Source organism: Neltuma alba, unplaced genomic scaffold (assembly GCF_004799145.2).
Source record: "Neltuma alba isolate B1F8T4 unplaced genomic scaffold, ASM479914v2 tig00013480_pilon, whole genome shotgun sequence".
In the NCBI taxonomy this organism is placed as follows: domain Eukaryota; kingdom Viridiplantae; phylum Streptophyta; class Magnoliopsida; order Fabales; family Fabaceae; genus Neltuma; species Neltuma alba.
Genome location: NW_021637713.1, coordinates 1 through 22,645, shown reverse-complemented (window position 1 = coordinate 22,645; position 22,645 = coordinate 1). Strand labels below are relative to the sequence as shown.

The window sequence follows — 22,645 nt, the reverse complement described above, 5'->3', positions numbered from 1 at the left end:
GGATAACACTAACCGTGAAATCTGCATCAAATATGTGTCTTTTAACCGCAGAGGCACTCTCCTGTTGGTCAGCATTCAAGGTGTGGGCAATCAGAGTCATGATTTGCAGAATAAAGGAGTAGGAAAATTAAATTAAAAATGTGGCACATTCCATATATGGCCACTTTGATGTAAATTGAACAGGTGCACGTACCCTGTTGCTTATCCACCTTCTAGGACCCAGTGCTTGTAGGTCTGCTCGTATTGCCAAATGCCCAAACATATCTACCATGACCCTACAACAAATATGAAAGTGAAAATAAGTAGTCAGTGTTGCATAGTAGTATTATTTACAGGCTGTCTTTTCTATAATAACTGACTATACTTACTCTTGAGCCTCATCTAGTTGACACCACTCAGTACACACAGCATAAAATGCATCCCTGTCACTCATTTTCACCTTTCTGCCATAAGTAGACATGTAAGGAGATTTAACTATTGGGAGTTTACGTCTACTTGACCTCCTTATGGGTAGTTGCACTACTTTGCCCACCATTTTCCCTTCTTCAGTTTCAGTTACTTGTTCATCTTCAGTATCCTTTTCTACAGCTTCATCTTCTCTCACATTGTCATTCTCGTCTTCATCTTCCTCTTCTTCTTCTTGCTGTTCATCATCATGCGATTTATCACTACTTTCATGTGTTTCTCCGCCCTTTACAGTCATAACTTTATCAAGTTATGGCCGCTCATTTTCATCCTCCTCAGTGTGGTGTTCTTTTCCTTCTTCTTCATTGCCTCCTCGGTTAAGAATTTTTTTTTGCAGCTTGACTAATTCATCACAAACAAAGTTTTGAATCTGGGCCATCTCATTGTTCAATGTGTTGTTGAAATTGACCCAAAACTCCTTAATGTCCTGCACATTGTAAATGTATGTCATCAAACAGATATTAAGTCTGACCAACAGACATTACCACATTGGTATTACTCACTGGATGATGGAAACTTCTGTTGCTCCCCGGTTGTGTTGACTCATTCACTTCAGCAGTGGGTGGATTGTAGAAAATGTCATGTCGAATCTCCTTTTCCGCGTCAATTCTACTCTTCATAGCCTTATCATCCCAATGTCTGACGGCGTCTTTGTCTTTTGGTTCACCTCCCTGCAGAGGGAACCTGTGTAGGAAGTACAACTATAGAGAAAGAAAAAATATGACTCAAAAATCAAATTACATAATACATTAACAGTTTAATGGTTAAACCATATCCAACAGGGCATATTTTGTAAGGAAATATGTAAGTACCAATAAAAAGTAGATGCACCCTCCAACAATTCTGGCACTCTCGGTCTGTCCTTCCTTATTGCTCCTATTGTACCGTTTAATTTCTTCACTGAGCTCGTCAAGCACAAAGGAAGCCCAGTCAAAATTTTGCCAGTTATTTGCTGTGCAGGCCATTACTTTTAGCACCTTCTCACTCACACTTGCACTTCCCGTGGGACAAAGAAGAGTGCCCACTGTGAAAAGAACAAAATAGAATTTAAAGTTTCCATCTTCTTCATCACTCTTTATCTTCTCCGCAATTTGAGAATATGTCAGTGGAGTATAGTCCTTCTTCAGCTCATTTACTTCATCCTTGAAGCCATCCAACTTCACTTTGGAGCCCTTATCTGGTAACCCAAGAACCCTCCTAACATCTGTACCAGTTACCTTCTTTGTCTTCCCCCTTATGGTGATTTGTTTACTTGGGGGGTCATATGCATGAATCAACTCCAGACATAAATCTCTGGGCAGTTTATTCAAAGTAATACCAAGAAGATGACCAAACCCCTTTTCTTCTACCTTGCGCTTTAAATTTTCTTTACCATTTATAAAGTTTGCTACTTCCTTGAATTTTGTGGGGGAGCACCGAGTAGAAAATGGGGACACATATTTCTCCTTCTTCTTCTTCTTCTTCTCTTCTATCAGTTGTTGCTCCTTCTTCCTGTACGGCTCCCTGTCAGCATCACTCATCTCCTTCCAAATTGCTGAAGCCGCATCTGTGATTGCTTTCATATTTCCATGCATCTCCTGCTTCTTTTGCTCCCAATATTCTCCCTTGAATACTTTCCAGCCGGTAACTTGTGCATCCTTTTTTTCCCATCTTATTCCTTTATCCAATAATCACAAAGTCATTAGTTAGTAGATTAAACAGCACTTCAAAATTCATACCATCCAACATTTCTTGTTACATAAACCCGAAAATTGTATACACACTAATTGTTATTGTTAAATCCTTAACTTTACTTGTCATACGATAGGACATCAAATTGTTACATGCAGGTTAACTGGATAATGACACCATTCTTCATGTAAATTAGCTAACATTCATTGTCAGGCCATAAAAGATCAGATTCCAACTAACACGAAATTATGCAACAGAGGTGGTTAATTAACTACTTTTTCATGCCAATTTCCTAACTTTCACACTCCAACACAGATCAAACAATTATACCGAAGAATAGTGGAAATTCAGCTAATTGCTCATGTCAATTGCCTAATTTTCTCTGTAAGGCCACTGCAAACCAGATTCCCACAAACATGCAATTATGCAACAGAGGTGGTTAATTAACTAATTGTTGAGGTAAATTTCCTAACTTTCAGAGTCCAACACGCATCAAACAGTTACACATAAGCTAAGTGGAAATTCAGCTCACTGGTGGTGTCAATGTCCTAATTTTCCCTATGAGGCAACTGCACACCAAATTCCCACAAACTTAGTGGGTAATTTACTGATTCTCCATGCAAATTGCCTAACTTGATAGATTCCACGAAATATGAAACCGTTAGACAGGAGCTAGGCGGATAATCCCCTAAATCCTTGTGTCAATTGACTAATTTCTCCTGTGAGGCCCACTACGGATCACATGCCAACAAACATGAAATTTTGAATTGCAAGTTGTTACTTTACTGATTGTTCATGTAAATTTTCTAACTTCCAGAGTCCAACACACATCAAGCAGTTACACAGAAGTTAAGTGGAAATTCAGCAAATTGCTCGTGTCAATTGCCTAATTTTCCCTGTGAGGCCACTGCAAACCAGATTCCCACAAACATGCAATTATGCAACAGAGGTGGTTAATTAACTAATTATTGAGGTAAATTTCCTAACTTTCAGAGTCCAACACGCATCAAACAGTTACACATAAGCTAAGTGGAAATTCAGCTTACTGGTGGTGTCAATTGCCTAATTTTCCCTTTGAGGTAACTGCACACCAAATTCCCACAAACTTAGTGGTAATTTACTAATTCTCCATGCAAATTGCCTAACTTGACAGATTCTACGAAATATGAAACCGTTAGACAGGAGCTAGCTGATAATCCCCTAAATCCTCGTGCCAATTGACTAATTTCTCCTGTGAGGCCCACTACGGATCACATGCCAACAAACATGAAATTTTGAATTGCAAGTTGTTACTTTACTGATTGTTCATGTAAATTTCCTAACTTCCAGAGTCCAACACACATCAAGCAGTTACACAGAAGCTAAGTGGAAATTCAGCTAATTGCTCATGTCAATTGCCTAATTTTCCCTGTGAGGCCACTGCAAACCAGATTCCCACAAACATAGTGGGTAATTTACTGATTCTCCATGTAAATTGCCTAACTTGACAGATTCCTGGAAACATGAAACCGTTTGACAGAAGCTAACTGGATAAACCCCTAATTCCTCATGTCAATTGCCTAATTTTCCTTGTGAGGCCACTACAGATCAGATTCCAACAAACATAGCTAGTAATTTATTGATTCTTCATGTAAATTGCCTAACTTGACAGGTATATGCAAACATGAGGTTGTCACATGCAACTGGTTAGTCAACTAATTCTTCACGTCAATTGACTAACTCCTATTGTTAGCCCACAAAATCTCACATTCCAACAATCAACAGGATAAACCAAACAAAACAAACTCATTTGCCTAATCCATACGACAACATTTGCCCCTCCCAATTCTTTTCTTAATTCCTGCAAAATGCCTACAAACACTATAGCAATAAAGTTAACTACCAACACTAATTTTTCCCTAAATAATTAATAACTTTCTTACTTAGCTCCCACACAAACTCTTCATGCTACACTCACAAGCCTTCGCTCACTAAATCAGGAGCATTTGCTAAAAGGCAGTAGGGGTGACGACCGAACACTATGTGACACATTGGTAATCATTCCTAGGTTAGAACCTAAATGTCGTTACCAAACACACCCACCTTTCAGTGGGTCATTCCTCCTTAACCTACCATGAAAACAGAATCGAACAAATCTACTGCATTTAATGGGGACCGCGAAGCTTACCAAAGGAAATCAGTGACTTCTTCTCGCCCTGCTTCTTCCTTCTTTGTCGATAGCCTTGCGAGTTTCCTCCTTTGTCGGCCTCTTCTTATTCTCCTTCAGCTTCTAGTGACTACCACGAACCCGCAGATTGAAGCTAATGGAATTTTTGGGGGCCACGTCGAACACTTTTCACAGATTGCGAGAGGCAAGAATCTTCCCACAGAGGTAGCACGTTCGCAGTCGGGAGAGGGCAGATTTTTCGCAGAGTGGTAGCATGTCCGCAGACCGGGAGACGCTACAGTTTTCCCAGAGTGGTTGCACGTTCGCAAAGCAGGAGAGGGAAGAGTTTTCGCACAGTGGGATCATGTTCGCATAGAGAGAGAGCGGGAGGACTTTTGACCGTCGCTTTTTCGCCTCATTTTCAAATTTCAGAGGAAGTAAAATGAGGGGCAATGGCGTCATTTCGTTTGTGAAATTAATATCAGATTGGCCCCTTGGTCCTGCAGTGAGGTTTTAGAAAGTTCTGGGGCTCTTTGACATTAATTGTATTCTGCGGTCCTTCAGTGAAATTCTCCCAAAAAGAAAAGGGCGCCCTAGATTCATCCTCCCGAGTTCAGACTTCCCCCTCAAAAGGCCGTCTCTCGCTGAAATCTCATTTTGCTATGTGAAGATGTTGCTCTCTCAAGCTACAAGGTACGCCTTCCTTCAGTTTCCTCTCTTTCTTCCATCATCTTCTTCTCGCTTCCTTATCCATTTACCTCGTACCTTTTGTCTCAACTTCCTCCTACATTCCCATTCTTCAAATTCTAACGACATCACAGATGTGGTTGATTCATTCAATCGGACGCTTTGTAAGCGTCCCCCTCCCTCCATCTTTGAAATTAACAAAATGTTGGGGGCCATTGCCAAAATGAAGCGTTATCCCACCGTTATTTCTCTTTGTTCTCAGGTGCAGTTGAAGGGTTTCACTCCGTCTTTAGCTTTTCTAGCTATTTTGATCAACTGTTACGGCCACGTGGGTCAGATGAATTGTGCTTTCTCCGTATTGGGGAAGATTTTTAAGATGGGTTTTCAACCGAATACTATAACTTTAACTACACTATTGAAGGGACTCTGTATCAACAACATGATTGGGGAAGCATTGGATTTCCACGATGAGGTAATTGCAAAAGGATATTTTTTGGATGAAGTTAGTTACGGCACAATAATCAATGGATTATGTAAGGTGGGGAAAACCAGATGTGCTGTCAAATTACTCCAGAAGCTGCCTGGACTTGGAATGAAGGCTGACGTAGTTATGTACAGCACAGTCATGGATGGTCTTTGTAAAGAGGGATTTGTGAGAGAGGCACTTGATTTGTTCTCAGAAATGATTGACAATGGAATATTTCCCGATACTATTGCATACACCACTCTCGTGGATGGATTCTGCAAAATCCAGCAATGGGAAGAAGTTACTGAATTGCTCAATGATATGTTTCGAAGAGGTATCAACATGGATGTGACCACCCTTACTACATTCGTGGATGCATTTTGTAAAGAAGGAAGGATCATAGAAAGTCAAGTCATGTTTGCCAAAATCATGAAGTATGGTCATAAGCCTAATGTCATTTCCTATAACAGCTTAATGAGTGGATATTGTAAGGTCAATAATGTAAAGGAAGCAATTGAAGTATTTAATAAAATGATTAAAAGTGGTTTGAGGCCAAATGTGTTGAGTTATAACGTTTTGATTGATGGGTGTTGTAAGAATAAAAGATTGGATGAGGCCATGTATCTCTTTAAGAAAATGCGTTCAAGAAATTTGGTTCCCAGCATAGCAAGTTATAATTGTCTGATTGACGGCTTTTGCAAAGCAGGAAGAATCTCATTTGCTCGTGATCTTCTTGTTGAGATGCATCACAGAGGTCATCCTCCTAATATAATCACTTATAATATCTTGATACATGCATTATGTAAAAGGCAGGATATTGATCGAGGAATTGCATTATTTCAACATATTGTCGAAAAGAATATTCAACCTACAGTTCGCACTTACAATATTCTCATGGATGGTTTGTGCACTAGTGGAAGATTAAATAAGGCAAGAGAGATTTTTCAATATCTTTTGATGGAAGGTCGGCATCTAGATGCTCTGTCCTATGCTATTATGATCAAAGGACTTTGTAAAGAGGGTTTGTTTGACGAGGCAAAGGCCCTCCTTGATAAAAAAATGGAAGACATCGACTGCATCCTAGACACGCCAACTTTTAGTTATTATTGGACATCTTATTGATAAAAATGAGGATGATGAGGCAGAGAAGCTTCTTCATAAGATGATTTCTAAGGGTCGTTAAAATGAAACAAGGTGAGACCCTCTATTGTTTGTTTGTTATTGAAGTTGTTGTATCTTACTACTGTTGATGTTCTGTTTAAGCCATATGTTTAGCTAATTTATTTTGACTCTGTTCATTATCATTGTGAAGTTTTTGTCTTAACATGGCGTTCTTCTTTCTTCCTTAATGGCCCAATTCTAATTTTTTTATGTTGAAAGCTATTTTTGTCAGCAAACTTATTTTCTCTTTGTTCAATTACCCTATATAATCTAGTTGAGGGTCTCTGTTTTATGTTTAAAGTTACTTTCTTATGATTGAATTGCAAAATTTAATCCGGCTCATCATGACTAGCTACAAAACTGAATTCCCTCTTTCCCGTCAGTGAAATATCCATCCTTTGATTTAAATTTTGCTATTAATTAGCTATGACGCATTGTGGTTTAATAACTTTTACCTTGACTGAAGAGTTTTTAGTGGAAAATTTGCACTTCCATCAGCCAATATATTTTGCTATGACATTTTAAGATTGTTGTTTAAATTGAGAGCCCTTGCTATTGTTTAATTTCTACGAGCCAAGTAATGAATTCTTTCAAACGAAACTATCTGTATAATTGCCGTTCTGATGTACAAGTTTTTAATTATATCTTGCATCAATCTATGTACTCCTAACCAGAAGCTTAAAGGGTTGATTGTTCCAAGTGCAAAATCTTATCCTTTTGTTTCCCTTATGAAGGACTTTAGCAAGCAAATTTCTTTTGCACATGTTCTTTAAGGTTCACTAAGTTGCACGAACACACTTGAGTTCCGGAATTCTCTATAATATACATGCAAGTTCAAATGAGATTGTCTACTTCCATTGGCATGAAGTTTCTCTTGCTTTTGATCTTAACTTCATGTGTATCAAATCCCGATATTTTATTTGGCATTAACTTTCTAGCTTCATGTTGGAGATTGCTGAGTTTTAGATTAGATAAATGCTTGGTCATACATTATTAGCATAGTCACTTAACTGATATTAGGTTCAGATTTTTTTTTAAAAAAATAATTTTGGCAATGTACAATCTGAAATTAACAAGTTTAGGCATTGGTTTTTTGTTTTTCCTTTTTGATTGATGACATGTATTCTTTTCAAAATAATTATATTTAAGATATAGTTGCGCATTAAATATGAACATATTTCTTAGTAGGGATTCAAATATTAGTTTGATATGTTTTTTTTTTTAATGAAACATCAGGGTATCCACCGGCGGACCCGGTAACTAATCCCTTCGCTGGCTTGTAGGCACCTCAATGGGTGGGACAGTTGGCCCGGGGTTAGTTTGTTATGTTATTAGGGACTAGTTCTTTCTACTTACAACGTGACCAACTAAATGTAATTTTTTTTTTAGAAAAAATTGTTTGCAGGTTTTTGAATCCTAATTGTTAGTAAGTTCTTTAAAAGAAAAACAATTTTTTTTTTCGTTTTTGCTGTTTGAAATTGATCAGTGAACACCCAATATATTTCCATCAATGGGTGTATCAAAGGGTGTTGTAAACTTGTGAAACTGCGCAAGGAACATGAATTTTTCATCGACATATTATGAAGTCCAAATTAAAATCAAGATATTATTATATTATCCCACTTTATAAATAACTAATTATGCAACTTTCAAAGATTGAATCTATATTCAGCATCCCCAAGGTTTATATTTAGAAAAAAATAATATTAATTAATAATTGATAGTATTAATACGTTATTAGAAATGACAATTAATTATAGCAATATATGGTATGACCATTCAACAAAAAATTTGATACAGGCATGATCAATAATGAATGAGGTGGATTTGCAAAATCTGAATTTATAATAATATCTCATAATTTATATCTGAAAACTAAATATTAATCAATAATTAATAATTTTATTGTATCGTGGCAATAAATTAATAATATCAATAATTGATATAGTTATTCATTAAAAGATAATAATTGATGCACAAACAAAACCTATATTTAGTATAAGTGATTATATAACTATGAGCAATGCAAAATTTTCAGCTTAGTTCAAATCTGTAGTAAATTTGATGGATTTGTTTTATTAATATTTTGCTTCATATAACACTCTTACGATTTGTTGGGGGAAAAACACTCTTAAATTCTATTTGTAAGCCTTATCAATTGGTTGTTAATGAACATGACTGTTATAAAAGTTTAATAAAGGAAGCATTTATAATTAATTTTTAAAATGTCATTATCTATCTATAATGGCTTTTTCCATTCTCTCCTCTTCATGAACTATATCAGCGAATCAGTCATGAGCCGCTCAACCTTTTCTTTTAAATTCCTTGACAAAATAATAACTAATTTTAAAAATATTTACTACAAAAATTATTAAATAATAATTATTTGTGAAATCATCAAAATTAATTTCTCAAACACTCACAACCATTGATCTATTAAAGTCATTATGTTATATAATGCAACAACTTATATGTGTAATAAACAGAGCTCCCTAAGTTTGATGGAAAACATTACAATTGTTCTTTTTTCTTATACACCAAATTACAATTGTTCATCTAAATAAAAATTCACAAGTTATGATTTACATTAACAACTAATAAAAAAATTTACAAGTATTAATAGATGAATTTATAAATGTATATATGCATTTAATAACATTATTAAAGTTTTTTTACGTGTAGAATAATTAAGTTATGAGTTGGAGGGATGATGATTTTTTTAATAAAAAATTTGATAACATAAAAACTTAATTTTAAACGAGTCAAAAATTTAAGAAATCAAATTATAAAAGCTAAAATTTAATTGAATTTTTTCAAAGTCATACTTAAGAAACCAAGTTATAAATGACTAAATAAGTTAAAAATTGAAGTAACATAAGAATAATTTTTTCAAAATTCTATTGCATCCAAATTCAAATGGGATTGGAATAGTGAGAATCAAGGAAAAATATTAAAAATATATACAATGAAAAACAACTAAAAAACTAATTAGAATAGATATTTCAGTTTAAAAAATAATCAATTACTTAACATAAATTACAAAGCACAAGAAAGTAATATAAATAGATAAAAAGAAAAACGACAGAAAATTCTTGTTGAATTTCAAAATAACAAATAAATAATTTTGACATTTAAAACTCTACAAGAATAATTAGCACCACCTATTTATTAATACCTCAGATTTTAATTATAAGATATTGTTTGTAATTTACAAACGCGGTTTTATAATTGGGACTGTAGGTAGTTTTTTTTTCAAAACCTTATTTATCGTTGAGAAAAATAACAGGTATTTTGTGGTATTTTTTTAAATAAAATTAATTTTTATTTATGTAATAAAAATAAAAATTTGTATCTTAATTTTTAAATTTACGAACAAGGTTTTATAATTAGGATTGGAGGTAGTATTTTTTTAAGAACCTTATTTATCATTGAGAAAAATAACAATTATTTTATGGTTTTTTAAATAAAATTAATTTTTATTTATGTATAAAAATAAATTTTATATCTTAATTTTTAAATAGCTTAACGAAGATTATATCAGTTAAACAATATTCAATGCATGATTCCATTAAACTGTTTGAATCAGCTTTTAAAAATGTTTTTTCATTTTACAAAAATTTTGGAATTAGAAATTCAACTCACAAGTTCAGGTTGAAAAAAAGAAAGGGAAAATGACACTAAAATACCACTTGAATTCCAAAAAGACAAATAAGGCACCTGAATAAGCAAAATGACAAAGAAGGCATCAAGTACCAATCTGGAATTTTGATTTTTGGTCTAAAGACTGAATTGCCCTTATTGTGTTTGAAAACTGAGGAGATAGAGAAAGGTAGAAATCACCTCCTCCTAGCGAAAGCAATTCCCCCCACTCGGCGAAAGAGAAACTGCCCCCACTTGACGAAACCAATCCATCTACTCGGTGAAACTAATCCCTCCCCTCAGTGAAACCGAATCCCTCTACTCGATGAAACCAATCCCTCCACTCCACGAAACCGAACCCCCTCCAGTTGACGAAACTAAATCCTTCGCATCACCATTATGTAGAGATTGTTGATTTGGTGGGTTTTGGTTGTGGGAAAGAGGATTTGTAGTGAGAGAGGGAGTGAACCGAAGCGAAAATCAGAAAACAATGGCAAGCAATTACGTAACATAACTGCTGTCGTATGCCTGCTGGTTTTTGGTAAATCCCATTACGTGAATGGTAAATTTCACTATACATGTAGTTAATTATGGATTTTACAAAATACATATTGTGATTTACAACTTTTGTAGTGAAAGTGACTACTTTGTTAATGGGTTTTGCAACCTATTTTCAGGAGATAAACAACTTATTTGTAAAAACTAATAAAATTTCACGTTAAATTTGACAAAACGTATAGTGGGATTTACAACTTCCGTAGTAAAAATGACCACTTATTGAATGGGTTTTGTAACTTGTTTTCAAGGGATGGGCAGCTTGTTTCTAAAAACTAATAAAATTTCCTACTAAATTTGACAAAACACATAGTGAGATTTACAACTTTCGTAGTGAAAATAATCACTTCTTCAATGGGTTTTGTAACATGTTTTCAAGGGATTGGCAACTTGTTTCTAAAAACCAATAAAATTTCATGCTGAATTTTATAAAACATAGAATGATATTTACAACTTTTGTAGTGAAAATTACCACTTCTTAAATGAGTTTTGCAACCTCTTTTCAAGGGATTGGCAACTTGTTTCTAAAAATCAATAAAATTTCATGCTGAATTTTACAAAACATAGAATGATATTTACAACTTTTGTAGTGAAAATTACCACTTCTTAAATGAGTTTTGCAACCTCTTTTCAAGGGATTGGCAATTTGTTTCTAAAAACCAATAAAATTCCATGCTGAATTTTACAAAACATAGAGTGATATTTACAACTTTTGTAGTGAAAATTACCACTTCTTAAATGAGTTTTGCAATCTCTTTTCAGGGGATGAGCAACTTGTTTCTAAAAATCAATAAAATTTGACGCTGAATTTTACAAAACACACAGTGATATTTACAACTTTTATAGTGAAAATGACCACTTCTTAAATGGCTTTTGCAACCAGTTAATTCAACGTGACTACAAAAGTTGTCATTTTTATTAGTTTTACAAACAAGTTGTTTATCTCCTGAAAACAGGTTGCAAAATCCATTAACAAAGTAGTCACTTTCACTACAAAAGTTGTAAATCACAATATGTATTTTGTAAAATGCATAATTAACTACATGTATAGTGAAATTTACCATTCACGTAATGGGATTTACCAAAAACCAGCAGGCATATGACAGCAGTTACGTTACGTAATTGCTTGCCAGTTTTCTGATTTTCGCTTCATCTTTCAGCTTCGGTTCACTCCCTCTTTCACTACAAATCCTCTTTCCCACAACCAAAATCAACAATCTCTACAGAATGGTGATGCGAAGGAGTAAGATAATAGCATTTCCAACATTATTCTTTCCTTCTTTCTGCATTTCATCAGCGTCGGTCTTCCTCTCTCCTTTCTCTCACTCCGTCGATCTTCTTCTCTCCTTTCTCTCACTTTCAGCGTCTATCTTCCCGTATTTCATCAGGACATTTTGGTCTTTTGGGCGAAAATATGAATTCCAGATTGGTACCCAGTGCCCTATTTGTTATTTTGCTTATTCAGGTGCCTTATTTGTCTTTTTAAAATTCAAGTGGTATTTTATTGTCATTTTCCCAAAAAGAAAAGGGCGCCCTAGACCGCGTATGGCTTCTCTCCGCTGCGTCCTTTTCTCCGCTGCCCTCCTATACCTAAAACCACGACGTTTGGGTGGAAAATAGGGTTCAACGCTTCTTCCTTTCTTTTCTAATTAAGATTCATTGTCTTAAAATATTTTTAAAAAACACTCAATATTTTAAAATAATTTTTTGATATACTCAGAACCATAAAATATCTTTTCAATAACACTCAGTATTTCAAAAATACACTCAGCAGTTAGTGTTATTGGAACCCAAAATTATTTTAGGATACTAGTATACTACTGAAAAATGTACTAGGGTGCTTATTGTACTAAAAAATTATTTTGAAACTCTGAATGCTCCTAAAAAAAACTTTTGAGGGTGTTGAGTATATTTTTAGGATACTGAATGTTATTTTTAAAAAAAAAAGTTTATGGGACTGCCAAAAATTATTTTAAGATATTAAAAGAATAATTTAGGATGCCAAAAAACGCCCCAAAGAAACCAAACACTTCAAAGCTAACCCATGTGCTTTTTTCTCCCACGTGTTTTTTAGCAATATCGTAAATTATTTTTTCAAGAACACCCCATATCCTAAAATAATATTTTCAGTAATACTCGGTATCCTAAAAATATGCTCAACACTTTCAAATATTTTTTTCTAGGAGGAGCATTTAGAGTTTTAAAATAATTTTTGTTATAATAAGCACCCTAAAATATTTTTTCAGTAATATCCTAAATAATTTTGGATTCCAATAACACTGAGTGCTAAGTGTATTTTTGAAATACTGAGTGTTATTGAAAAAATATTTTACGGTGCTGAGTATATAAAAAAATTATTTTAGAATATTAAGTGTTTTTTAAAAATATTTTAAGATAATGAATCTTATTTAAAAAAAAGAAAAAAAAAAAAAGAAAAAGAGGCATTGAACGCTATTTTCCACCCAAAACGTTGCAGGTTTAGGTATAGGAGGGCAGCGGAGAAAAGGACGCAGCGGAGAGAAGTCATACGCAGACCCCTAGATTCATCCTCCCGAGTTCGGACTGACCCTCAAAAGGCCGTCTCTCGCTGAAATCTCATTTTGCTATGTGAAGATGTTGCTCTCTCAAGCTACAAGGTACGCCTTCCTTCAGTTTCCTCTCTTTCTTCCATCATCTTCTTCTCGCTTCCTTATCCATTTACCTCGTACCTTTTGTCTCAACTTCCTCCTACATTCCCATTCTTCAAATTCTAACGACATCACAGATGTGGTTGATTCATTCAATCAGACGCTTTGTAAGCGTCCCCCTCCCTCCATCTTTGCAATTGACAAAATGTTGGGGGCCATTGCCAAAATGAAGCGTTATCCCACCGTTATTTCTCTTTGTTCTCAGGTGCAGTTGAAGGGTTTCACTCCATCTTTAGCTTTTCTAGCTATTTTGATCAACTGTTACGGCCACGTGGGTCAGATGAATTGTGCTTTCTCCGTATTGGGGAAGATTTTTAAGATGGGTTTTCAACCGAATACTATAACTTTAACTACACTATTGAAGGGACTCTGTATCAACAACATGATTGGGGAAGCATTGGATTTCCACGATGAGGTAATTGCAAAAGGATATTTTTTGGATGAAATTAGTTACGGCATAATAATCAATGGATTATGTAAGGTGGGGAAAACCAGATGTGCTGTCAAATTACTCCAGAAGCTGCCTGGACTTGGAATGAAGGCTGACGTAGTTATGTACAGCACAGTCATGGATGGTCTTTGTAAAGAGGGATTTGTGAGAGAGGCACTTGATTTGTTCTCAGAAATGATTGACAATGGAATATTTCCCGATACTATCACATACACCACTCTCGTGGATGGATTCTGCAAAATCCAGCAATGGGAAGAAGTTACTGAATTGCTCAATGATATGTTTCGAAGAGGTATCAACATGGATGTGACCACCCTTACTACATTCGTGGATGCATTTTGTAAAGAAGGAAGGATCATAGAAAGTCAAGTTATGTTTGCCAAAATCATGAAGTATGGTCATAAGCCTGATGTCATTTCCTACAACAGCTTAATGAGTGGATATTGTAAGGTCAACTATGTAAAGGAAGCAATTGAAGTATTTAATAAAATGACTAAAAATGGTTTGAGACCAGATGTGTTGAGTTATAACATTTTGATTGATGGGTGTTGTAAGAATAAAAGATTGGATGAGGCCATGTATCTCTTTAAGAAAATGCGTTCAAGAAATTTGGTTCCCAGCACAGCAAGTTATAATTGTCTGATTGACGGCTTGTGCAAAGCAGGAAGAATCTCATTTGCTCGTGATCTTCTTGATGAGATGCATCACAGAGGTCATCCTCCTAATATAATCACTTATAATATCTTGATACATGCACTATGTAAAAGGCAGGATATTGATCGAGGAATTGCATTATTTCAACATCTTGTCGAAAAGAATATTCAACCTACGGTTCGCACTTACAATATTCTCATGGATGGCTTGTGCAGTAGTGGAAGATTAAATAAGGCAAGAGAGATTTTTCAATATCTTTTGATGGAAGGTCGGCATCTAAATGCTGTGTCCTATACTATTATGATCAAAGGACTTTGTAAAGAGGGTTTGTTTGACGAGGCAAAGGCCCTCCTTGACAATAAAATGGAAGACACCGACTACGTCCTAGACACGACAACTTTTACAGTTATTATTGGACATCTTCTTGATAAAAATGAGGATGATGAGGCAGAGAAGCTTCTTCGTAAGATGATTTCTAAGGGTCGTTAAAATGAAACAGGGTGAGACCCTCTATTGTTTGTTTGTTATTGAAGTTGTGTATCTTACTATTGTTGATGTTCTGTTTAAGCCATGTGTTTAGCTAATTATTTTGACTCTGTTCCATTATCATTGTGAAATTTTTGTCTTAACATGGCGTTCTTCTTTCTTCCTTAATGGCCCAATTCTAATTTGTTTTATGTTGAAAGCTATTTTTGTCAGCAAACTTATTTTCTCTTTGTTCAATTACCCTATATAATCTAGTTGAGGGTCTCTGTTTTATGTTTAAAGTTACTTTCTTATGATTGAATTGCAAAATTTAATCCGGCTCATCATGACTAGCTACAAAACTGAATTCCCTCTTTCCCGTCAGTGAAATATCCATCCTTTGATTTAAATTTTGCTATTAATTAGCTATGACGCATTGTGGTTATTTTTAGTGTAATATTTGCACTTCCATTAGCCAATATATTTTGTTGTGACATATTAAGATTTTTGTTTAAATTGAGCCCTTGCTATTGTTTAATTTCTATGAGCCAAGCAATGAATTCTTTCAGATGAAACTAACCGTAAGATTGCCTTTCTGATGTGCAAGTTTTTAATTATATCTTGCATCATTCTATTTACTCCTAACCAGAAGCTGAAAGGGTTGATTGTTCCCAGTGCAAAATCTTATCCTTTTGATTCCCTTATGAAGGACTATAGCAAGCTTCTTTTGCATCTGTTCTTTTAGGTGCAACAGGTTGCACAAACGTACTTGAGTTTCTGAATTCTCTGTGGTATACATGCAAGTTCAAATAATACACACTTGAGAATTTCAAACCTACTTTATTAAGCCTTTAGAGAGCTATTAGTGGAACATGTATCATTCTCGTGATTTTTTTTGTGCTTCAAATTTATTGGAGGAATGACATTCGTAAACATCGATTAGACAGTTACAAATAGGAATCTCATTTATAAGCTGAGAGTTACTTTTCAAATTTGAATGTCTTGATTTTAATTAAAACTTCTAAATTTACAGTTTGAATTATTATCTGCAACTGTGTTTTTTTTGCCCCCTTTTTTGCGGGTTGTGATTGATCAGTGAACACCCAATATTTTTCCATCAATGGGTGTTATAAACTAGTGAAATTGTGCATCGGAACATGATTTTTTCATCAACATAGCACCGAGTCCAAATTATAATCAAGATGTTATTAGATTATTGCATTATAAATAATTAATGATAGGCTAAATTATACATTTAGTTATTTAACGTTATACAATATTTTAATTTAGTCTCTTTAATTTAAAAAATACATTCTTAGTCATTTAACCTGGAAATTATTAATAAAAAAATGATAGCATTGATATAACATCTACTATAACCATATCAAAATGGTTAATTAATTAGCTGTTGAACCACTGAGTAAAGTTTGGTCCTAAGAAAGAAGAATACTTTCATCAAATTACTTTTTAATATTTTTCTCAAACACAGGGTATGATCTTGTATCAAAGATGAAATTTCTAAAAAAAACTTTCAAACTTTATAAAACAATTTGCAGAATGATCTGTTCAGTGATTTAGATATTTAATTAATTTCTTGGCTCAAATATTAAAGAGCAACTTTGAACTAGACAGTTAATATTGAATTCACAATAATAACTAAACATCCATCTATAATCATACAATCATCTGAGCTGATGGCACTTGCCTACTAGCTACAAAAACTATTACTTCCCTCTTTATGGAGGTATATATAGCTCATAAGTACTTCACATAGTTACATATAATTATATACATATCTTTAGCCACACAGGGCTACCAAAACATAACTAAAATATCAAAATAAGACTTGATGACCAACTGTCTCATCATTTCAGCTACCAACATGTTAAACTCCTTCAATAACTACTCCCTTGCCTTTAGAGCCTTTTGCCCTCCCTGTGTATCATAGAAGAAAGATGTGAGATTCTAGGAATCTTAGTAGTAACCGTTATCCATCATACAATTATACAAAGTTTAGAAATGCATACAAAACAAGTCATATTAACAGCACTTGCAACCAAGCATAAACAACGATGCTCAAACATTATAAGCTTTGCAAACAGATATAATTAATGATGCTCATGCATCCCACGCTTTGCAATGCACATGGCTATGACAATTAAATCAACACCAAAAAAAGTCACATACTCATGATTGAGTATAACTCTGCGAGTTCAATGTAAAGCAAATTTCACATACTCACTTATAAGTACGGCTTTACAAGCTCAACGCAAAGCAAATTTCACATACCTATACTTGAGTATAGCTCTACGAGCTAGCAATTGTTTATCACAAAACATTCACCATATATTCATTATAGCATATAGGCACTATGGCAAGAATAGGCATGCAGAATTATTGCATAATTATATGAGAGGAAAAGAGTCAATACCTGAAGTCCCTTCTTCCGGTTTACCTTTTCTGGATTTCTTCTTTACTTGCTTTCTTAGCAGGCTCAGACAGATATCAAAACCTATAATATAGCTTCATATATAAATGGTTTAATACTTAGTTCATTTAACTTTTGTTGTCAAAATATAACTTCTCTTGGCCCACTAATAAACTCTATTTCTTTTTATTTAATAGTTGGTCATCCTGAAAAAAAAAATATATTCATTAATTTATTTAAAGACATTAAAAATTTTCTTTCCCCCTCTTAATCCCAATTCTCTGAGTTTCTCCTTTTTTAATAACTAGTCATCTTGGTCAAAAAAAATTGTATTTGACTTTCACTTGTAAGAACAATCCCCTTAGTTAATATTTGAAAGCACCTATTTAATATTTGAGAGCAACCAGCATATTCACTTATTCATCCTCTAATTGCTAATAAACATAGTTGACAACTTAATACATTTAATCCAAGACTTCCAAGTTCAAGAATAATTCCTACTTATTATTTAACCATCTAAAATCATTGTACAGCTCTTGAGAACATGAAATACTCATTTTGGAATCAGTTCCAGCTTCCTCAATATGAACGTCATGGCCTTTACACGATATATATATATATATATATATATATATTTACTCACACACACAGGTATATCCATTAATGAACCTTTCTTCCACTTCGGCAACGCGAGCATATGTGTGTGTACACACACACACACACATCATTGCCAGGTTTCTATACATATATACGTATTTATACTCTCTAAGCCCCCACAGACACACACATTCATGCTCTTCATTTTCTCATTAAACCCAAGTCATCTCTTTGAACCATTACCCCTGTTTCGGGGACTAATAACCAGAGAAGAAGAGCAATAAAATTATCTTCACAGATCAGTCACGAGTTACACAAAAAATTGAAGGAGAAAGTGACATGCAAACCCCTGTATAATCTATTTGGACTCCAATCTACCTCCTTCAATTCGGCAAACTTCACCCATTTAAATTCCATAGACTTTGGTTGGCCAAAAAACAAAAAAAATCCATAGAGTCTGGCGCCATATAGCAGAACAGCGGCTGGAAGATTAGCGGCGTGTTTGTTTTTGTTGTTTGTTTTCTTGTTCTCAAAACAATTTTATAAAATTGTTTCTTAAAATAAGTTTTGAAAACAAAAAACAAAAGAATTTGTTTGGACAATAATTTTAAAAATCATGTTTGAAAAAAAATCATAGAAAATCACACTTAGTAAGTGATAATTATCACTAGTAATAATAAGTAGTGGATAGTAACTGAAAAGAAAAGAAAATTTTTCAAAATTTTTCAAAACAAAAAATAAAAAACACAAAAATAAAAACAAGAAAACATGTGAAAATTGTTTTAGTTTTTTAGTTTTTAAAAACATATTACTGTTTTTTGTTTTTTAAAACAAGTACCTAAAAACAAATTACCCAACAAATTTTTTTATTTTTATGTTTTTGAAAACAAAAAATTGTTTTAAAAAAGAATCAAACAGGCTCACAGAGATTTTATTCCTCCAAGGTCTCACGAAATGTCAAAATTACTAGCAGATCCCAAGGGACCTTAGAGTATTATATTCTAATTGTAAAATGACACCACTGCTCCTCAGATTCTCAATTCATATTTTCTCTGCTATTGCTATTGACAACCTCAATAATGACTATTAACAACCCAATGAGAACGTGTTGAAAATCTAAGCAGTATCAGTTGACAACTTACTTTATAGAATCATATAACCTCCACATAAAAATAAATTATAACCAAATAGTATAATACAACAACTTTAATACTGAAATGGGAAGCTTTTTGAAATTATTAAGAACTTTAACTAAACCTAATAGGACTATAGTAAAATTTTAATGCGGAGATGCATTAATAACCTCAACGGTGAGTATTATAACCGAAGAAGAGCTATTGACAACCTAGATAGTGTCTGTTAATAACTGATTTTATAGGATAATATAACCTCTAACAATTATAACGAATTAAATTATAACTAAATGGGGTTAAAGTTGATCTTATGTAGTTGTTATGTTATACTATTTAGTTATAATTTGATCTTATGTAGATGTTATATTATCCTATAAAGTCAGTTGTTAACAGACATTGTCTAGGTTGTCGACAGCTCTCCTTGTGTTATTAATACTCACCGTTGAAGTTGTCAATGGATCTCCATATTAAAATTTTACTATAGTCCTATTAGGTTTAGTTAAAGTTCCTAATGGTTTCGAAAAGCTTCCCATTTTAGTATTAAAGTTATTATATTATACTATTTGGTTATAATTTACTCTTATATGGAGGTTATGTGATCCTATAAAATAAGTTGTCAACGGATACTACTTAGGTTGTCAATACCTTCTCATTAGGTTGTTAATAGTCGCTGCTGAGGTTGTTAATTGTAATGGCAGAGAAAATGTGAATTGAAAATCTGAGGGGTAGTGATGTCATTTTACAATTAGAATAAAATACTCTAAGGTCCTTTGGGACCTGCTAATAATTTTGACATTTTGTGAGACCTCAAATAAATAAAGTCTCTTTCTTAGGACTTCTGCACGATTTTCCCATTTTTAATCTATCATCATTTCCTTCGAGACACAGAAAAGGAAAGAAATAAGGTAGGAGAGTGTTAATCGATCTTACCTCAATTAGAAAATACTATTGCATGCAAACTTCTCCCCTCTGATCACCACTTCACCGCTTAGTCTCTCTAATTTCCAGAGCAGGGAAAATGGGCCAAGCTTGTCGAGCCGGCCCGTTTAGGCCCTGAAATTATGAGGGCTGGGCTTGATATTTTTCCCTAAAATGGGAAATAAGCCCTGGAGGGCCGAGGGCTTAAAAGGGCCAGCCCTAGAGGGCTGTGGGCCTGCCCTTTTAAGCCCTTTTATAATTTTTTGTTTTTTAAATTTTTTTATATAATTCTAATGTTATTAATTTTTTACATTGTTAATAATATTTCAAATATTTAGTTATTATTATCATTTTAAAATTAAATTTAGTGTTAGACAATAATTTATCCAATTAAATTTTTAAAAAATGGGTTAATTTGGACTTTAATAATGATTTGATTTATATTATATGCGTTGATATTTTTTAAACTATATATATATTTGATAATAGAGTATTTTTATACTCATATAACTTGTGATTTTATAATTTGAATTAGAAATTTATGAGTTTCAACAATAATGTTTCTCACATTAAAGTAAAATAATAGCTAGATTGTAAAATTTAAAAGTAAAATTCCTATAAAGAAGAAAAACTTGATATTTTTGTTACGAAAGAAAAGCATACTTATGAAGAAGAGTAATTAATTATAGTGATGATGAAATTTCAAAAGATTAATGATAGTATTTATTTATTGCACAATTGCATAAACTTTTGGATGTTGTTATCTTGTTAATGAATGTTTTAGATGTTCTTGGATGTTGATGGATATTTATATATGATGATATTTTATATTTGTGACTTAATTTTATTTATATTTATGTCTTCTTTTAATAATTTCATTGGTTTATTTTTATTGTTTTATAAAAAAAATATGATAAATATAAAAAATAATATTTTTTTCTTAAACGGGCCAAAAACCCGCGGGCCGGCCATGAGTCCTATAGTTTAAGGGCCGGACCTAGCAAATTGGGGTATTTTTGAAATTTCAGCCATAGAGGGCTGGCCCTTTTAAGCTCGCTAGCCCTGAAGGGCCGACCCTGATTCCCACCTCTAAATTTCCTCTTGATTTTTTACAGATGAAGAATGAGAAGGGAGAAGGTGCGTTGGCCGTTTATAAGGGTGAGGGGTGTTAAAAAGACCATTTTGCCCTTCTAAGTTTTTCTTTCTTTTCCAGTTCGTCCTTTCTCTTTTTTTTTTTTAATTGAAGAATGAATCCAGAAATTATTCCATCCTTTTTTATAAAGAATTTCTTCTTTCATTAGCTTCTCTAACCCATAAAATAATTTCTCTAAATAGTTTGGGCCAAAAATCAATTCCTAACTATTTTTCTTGAATTTTTCAAAAAAAGAGGTCCTAAACTTCCAAAATTATCTTTATATTATCTGGGATATATTTTGATGGTTTTAAATCTTAGAAATTTTTCCAAATTATTTCCTCTATCATGCCTTAACTAAATTCATAAAATTTGGGATATTACAATTGATATTTTAAATATTGATAAAACATTCTCAAATGCTAACATATTAAGTTTATTTTTTAAAACAACCATAATTGTCACAAAAATTATCATTTAAGCTTAACGATTTTTGGGTTAAAGGATTAAAAATATTTTTAAAAATTAAGGGGCCAAATGTATACTTTAACCTGAATGATATGAATTTCACCTATTTTGTTGGCCAAAATATGAATTTCAAACATTGAATTTATATTCAACATCCCAAGGTTTATATTTAGAAAAATAATATAATATTAATTACTAATTAATAGTATAAATACATAATTACAAATGACAATTAATTATAGCAATATCTGGTATGACCATTCAACAAAAAATTTGATCCCAGAGTGATAAGGACTTTTCAACTTAGTTCAAATCTGTATTAAATTTGATGGATTTGTTTTATTAATATTTTGCCTTCATTTAACACTCTTAAATTCTATTTATAAGCCTTATCAATTATTCAATTGGTTGTTAATGTACGGGACCTATTGTAAACTTAATTAAAGGAAACATTTATGCGGTTATGAGCCGCTTCTTCTAAGTTCCTTGAGAAAATAATAACTAATTTTGAAAATACTTACTACAAAAATTAATAATAATACTTAATTTTGAAATCATCAAAATTATTTCTCAAAAATTTTCGGAGCCAACAGCAATAACTATAAAAGAATAAATAAAATTTAAAAAGTAGACCAAAATGTCTCTAAAATTTATATATAGAGAAGTGGGGTTGAGAAATAATCCATCCTTTACACTTATATTCAAGGGAGAAAATCCTTCACTAGAATGTGCAATCAATAAAATCAAGGAAATATAACTTTTAGTTTTTGAGCTTTCTTTTCATTATAGATTGAATCATGAACTTTGACTTAGAATAATTCAATCTTTATAATTTATTCAAAAAAAGAATTACATTGGTTAGAAGTAAAAAAACATAACGACTAATTTGTTTAAAGTAAATAAACTATAAAGATTGAAATGT

General features: G+C 33.1%; 1 protein-coding gene across 1 annotated transcript; it reads left to right on the top strand.

Moving 5' to 3' along the window:
• Positions 1-4,917: 4,917 nt before the first annotated feature.
• Positions 4,918-15,156, top strand: LOC114737701 (pentatricopeptide repeat-containing protein At3g22470, mitochondrial-like). Its single transcript, XM_028925656.1, has 2 exons — positions 4,918-6,534; positions 13,420-15,156. The coding sequence occupies exons 1-2, from the start codon at positions 4,953-4,955 to the stop codon at positions 15,069-15,071; spliced, it is 3,234 nt and encodes a 1,077-aa protein (XP_028781489.1). The 5' UTR covers positions 4,918-4,952; the 3' UTR covers positions 15,072-15,156.
• The last annotated feature ends 7,489 nt before the right edge of the window (positions 15,157-22,645 follow it).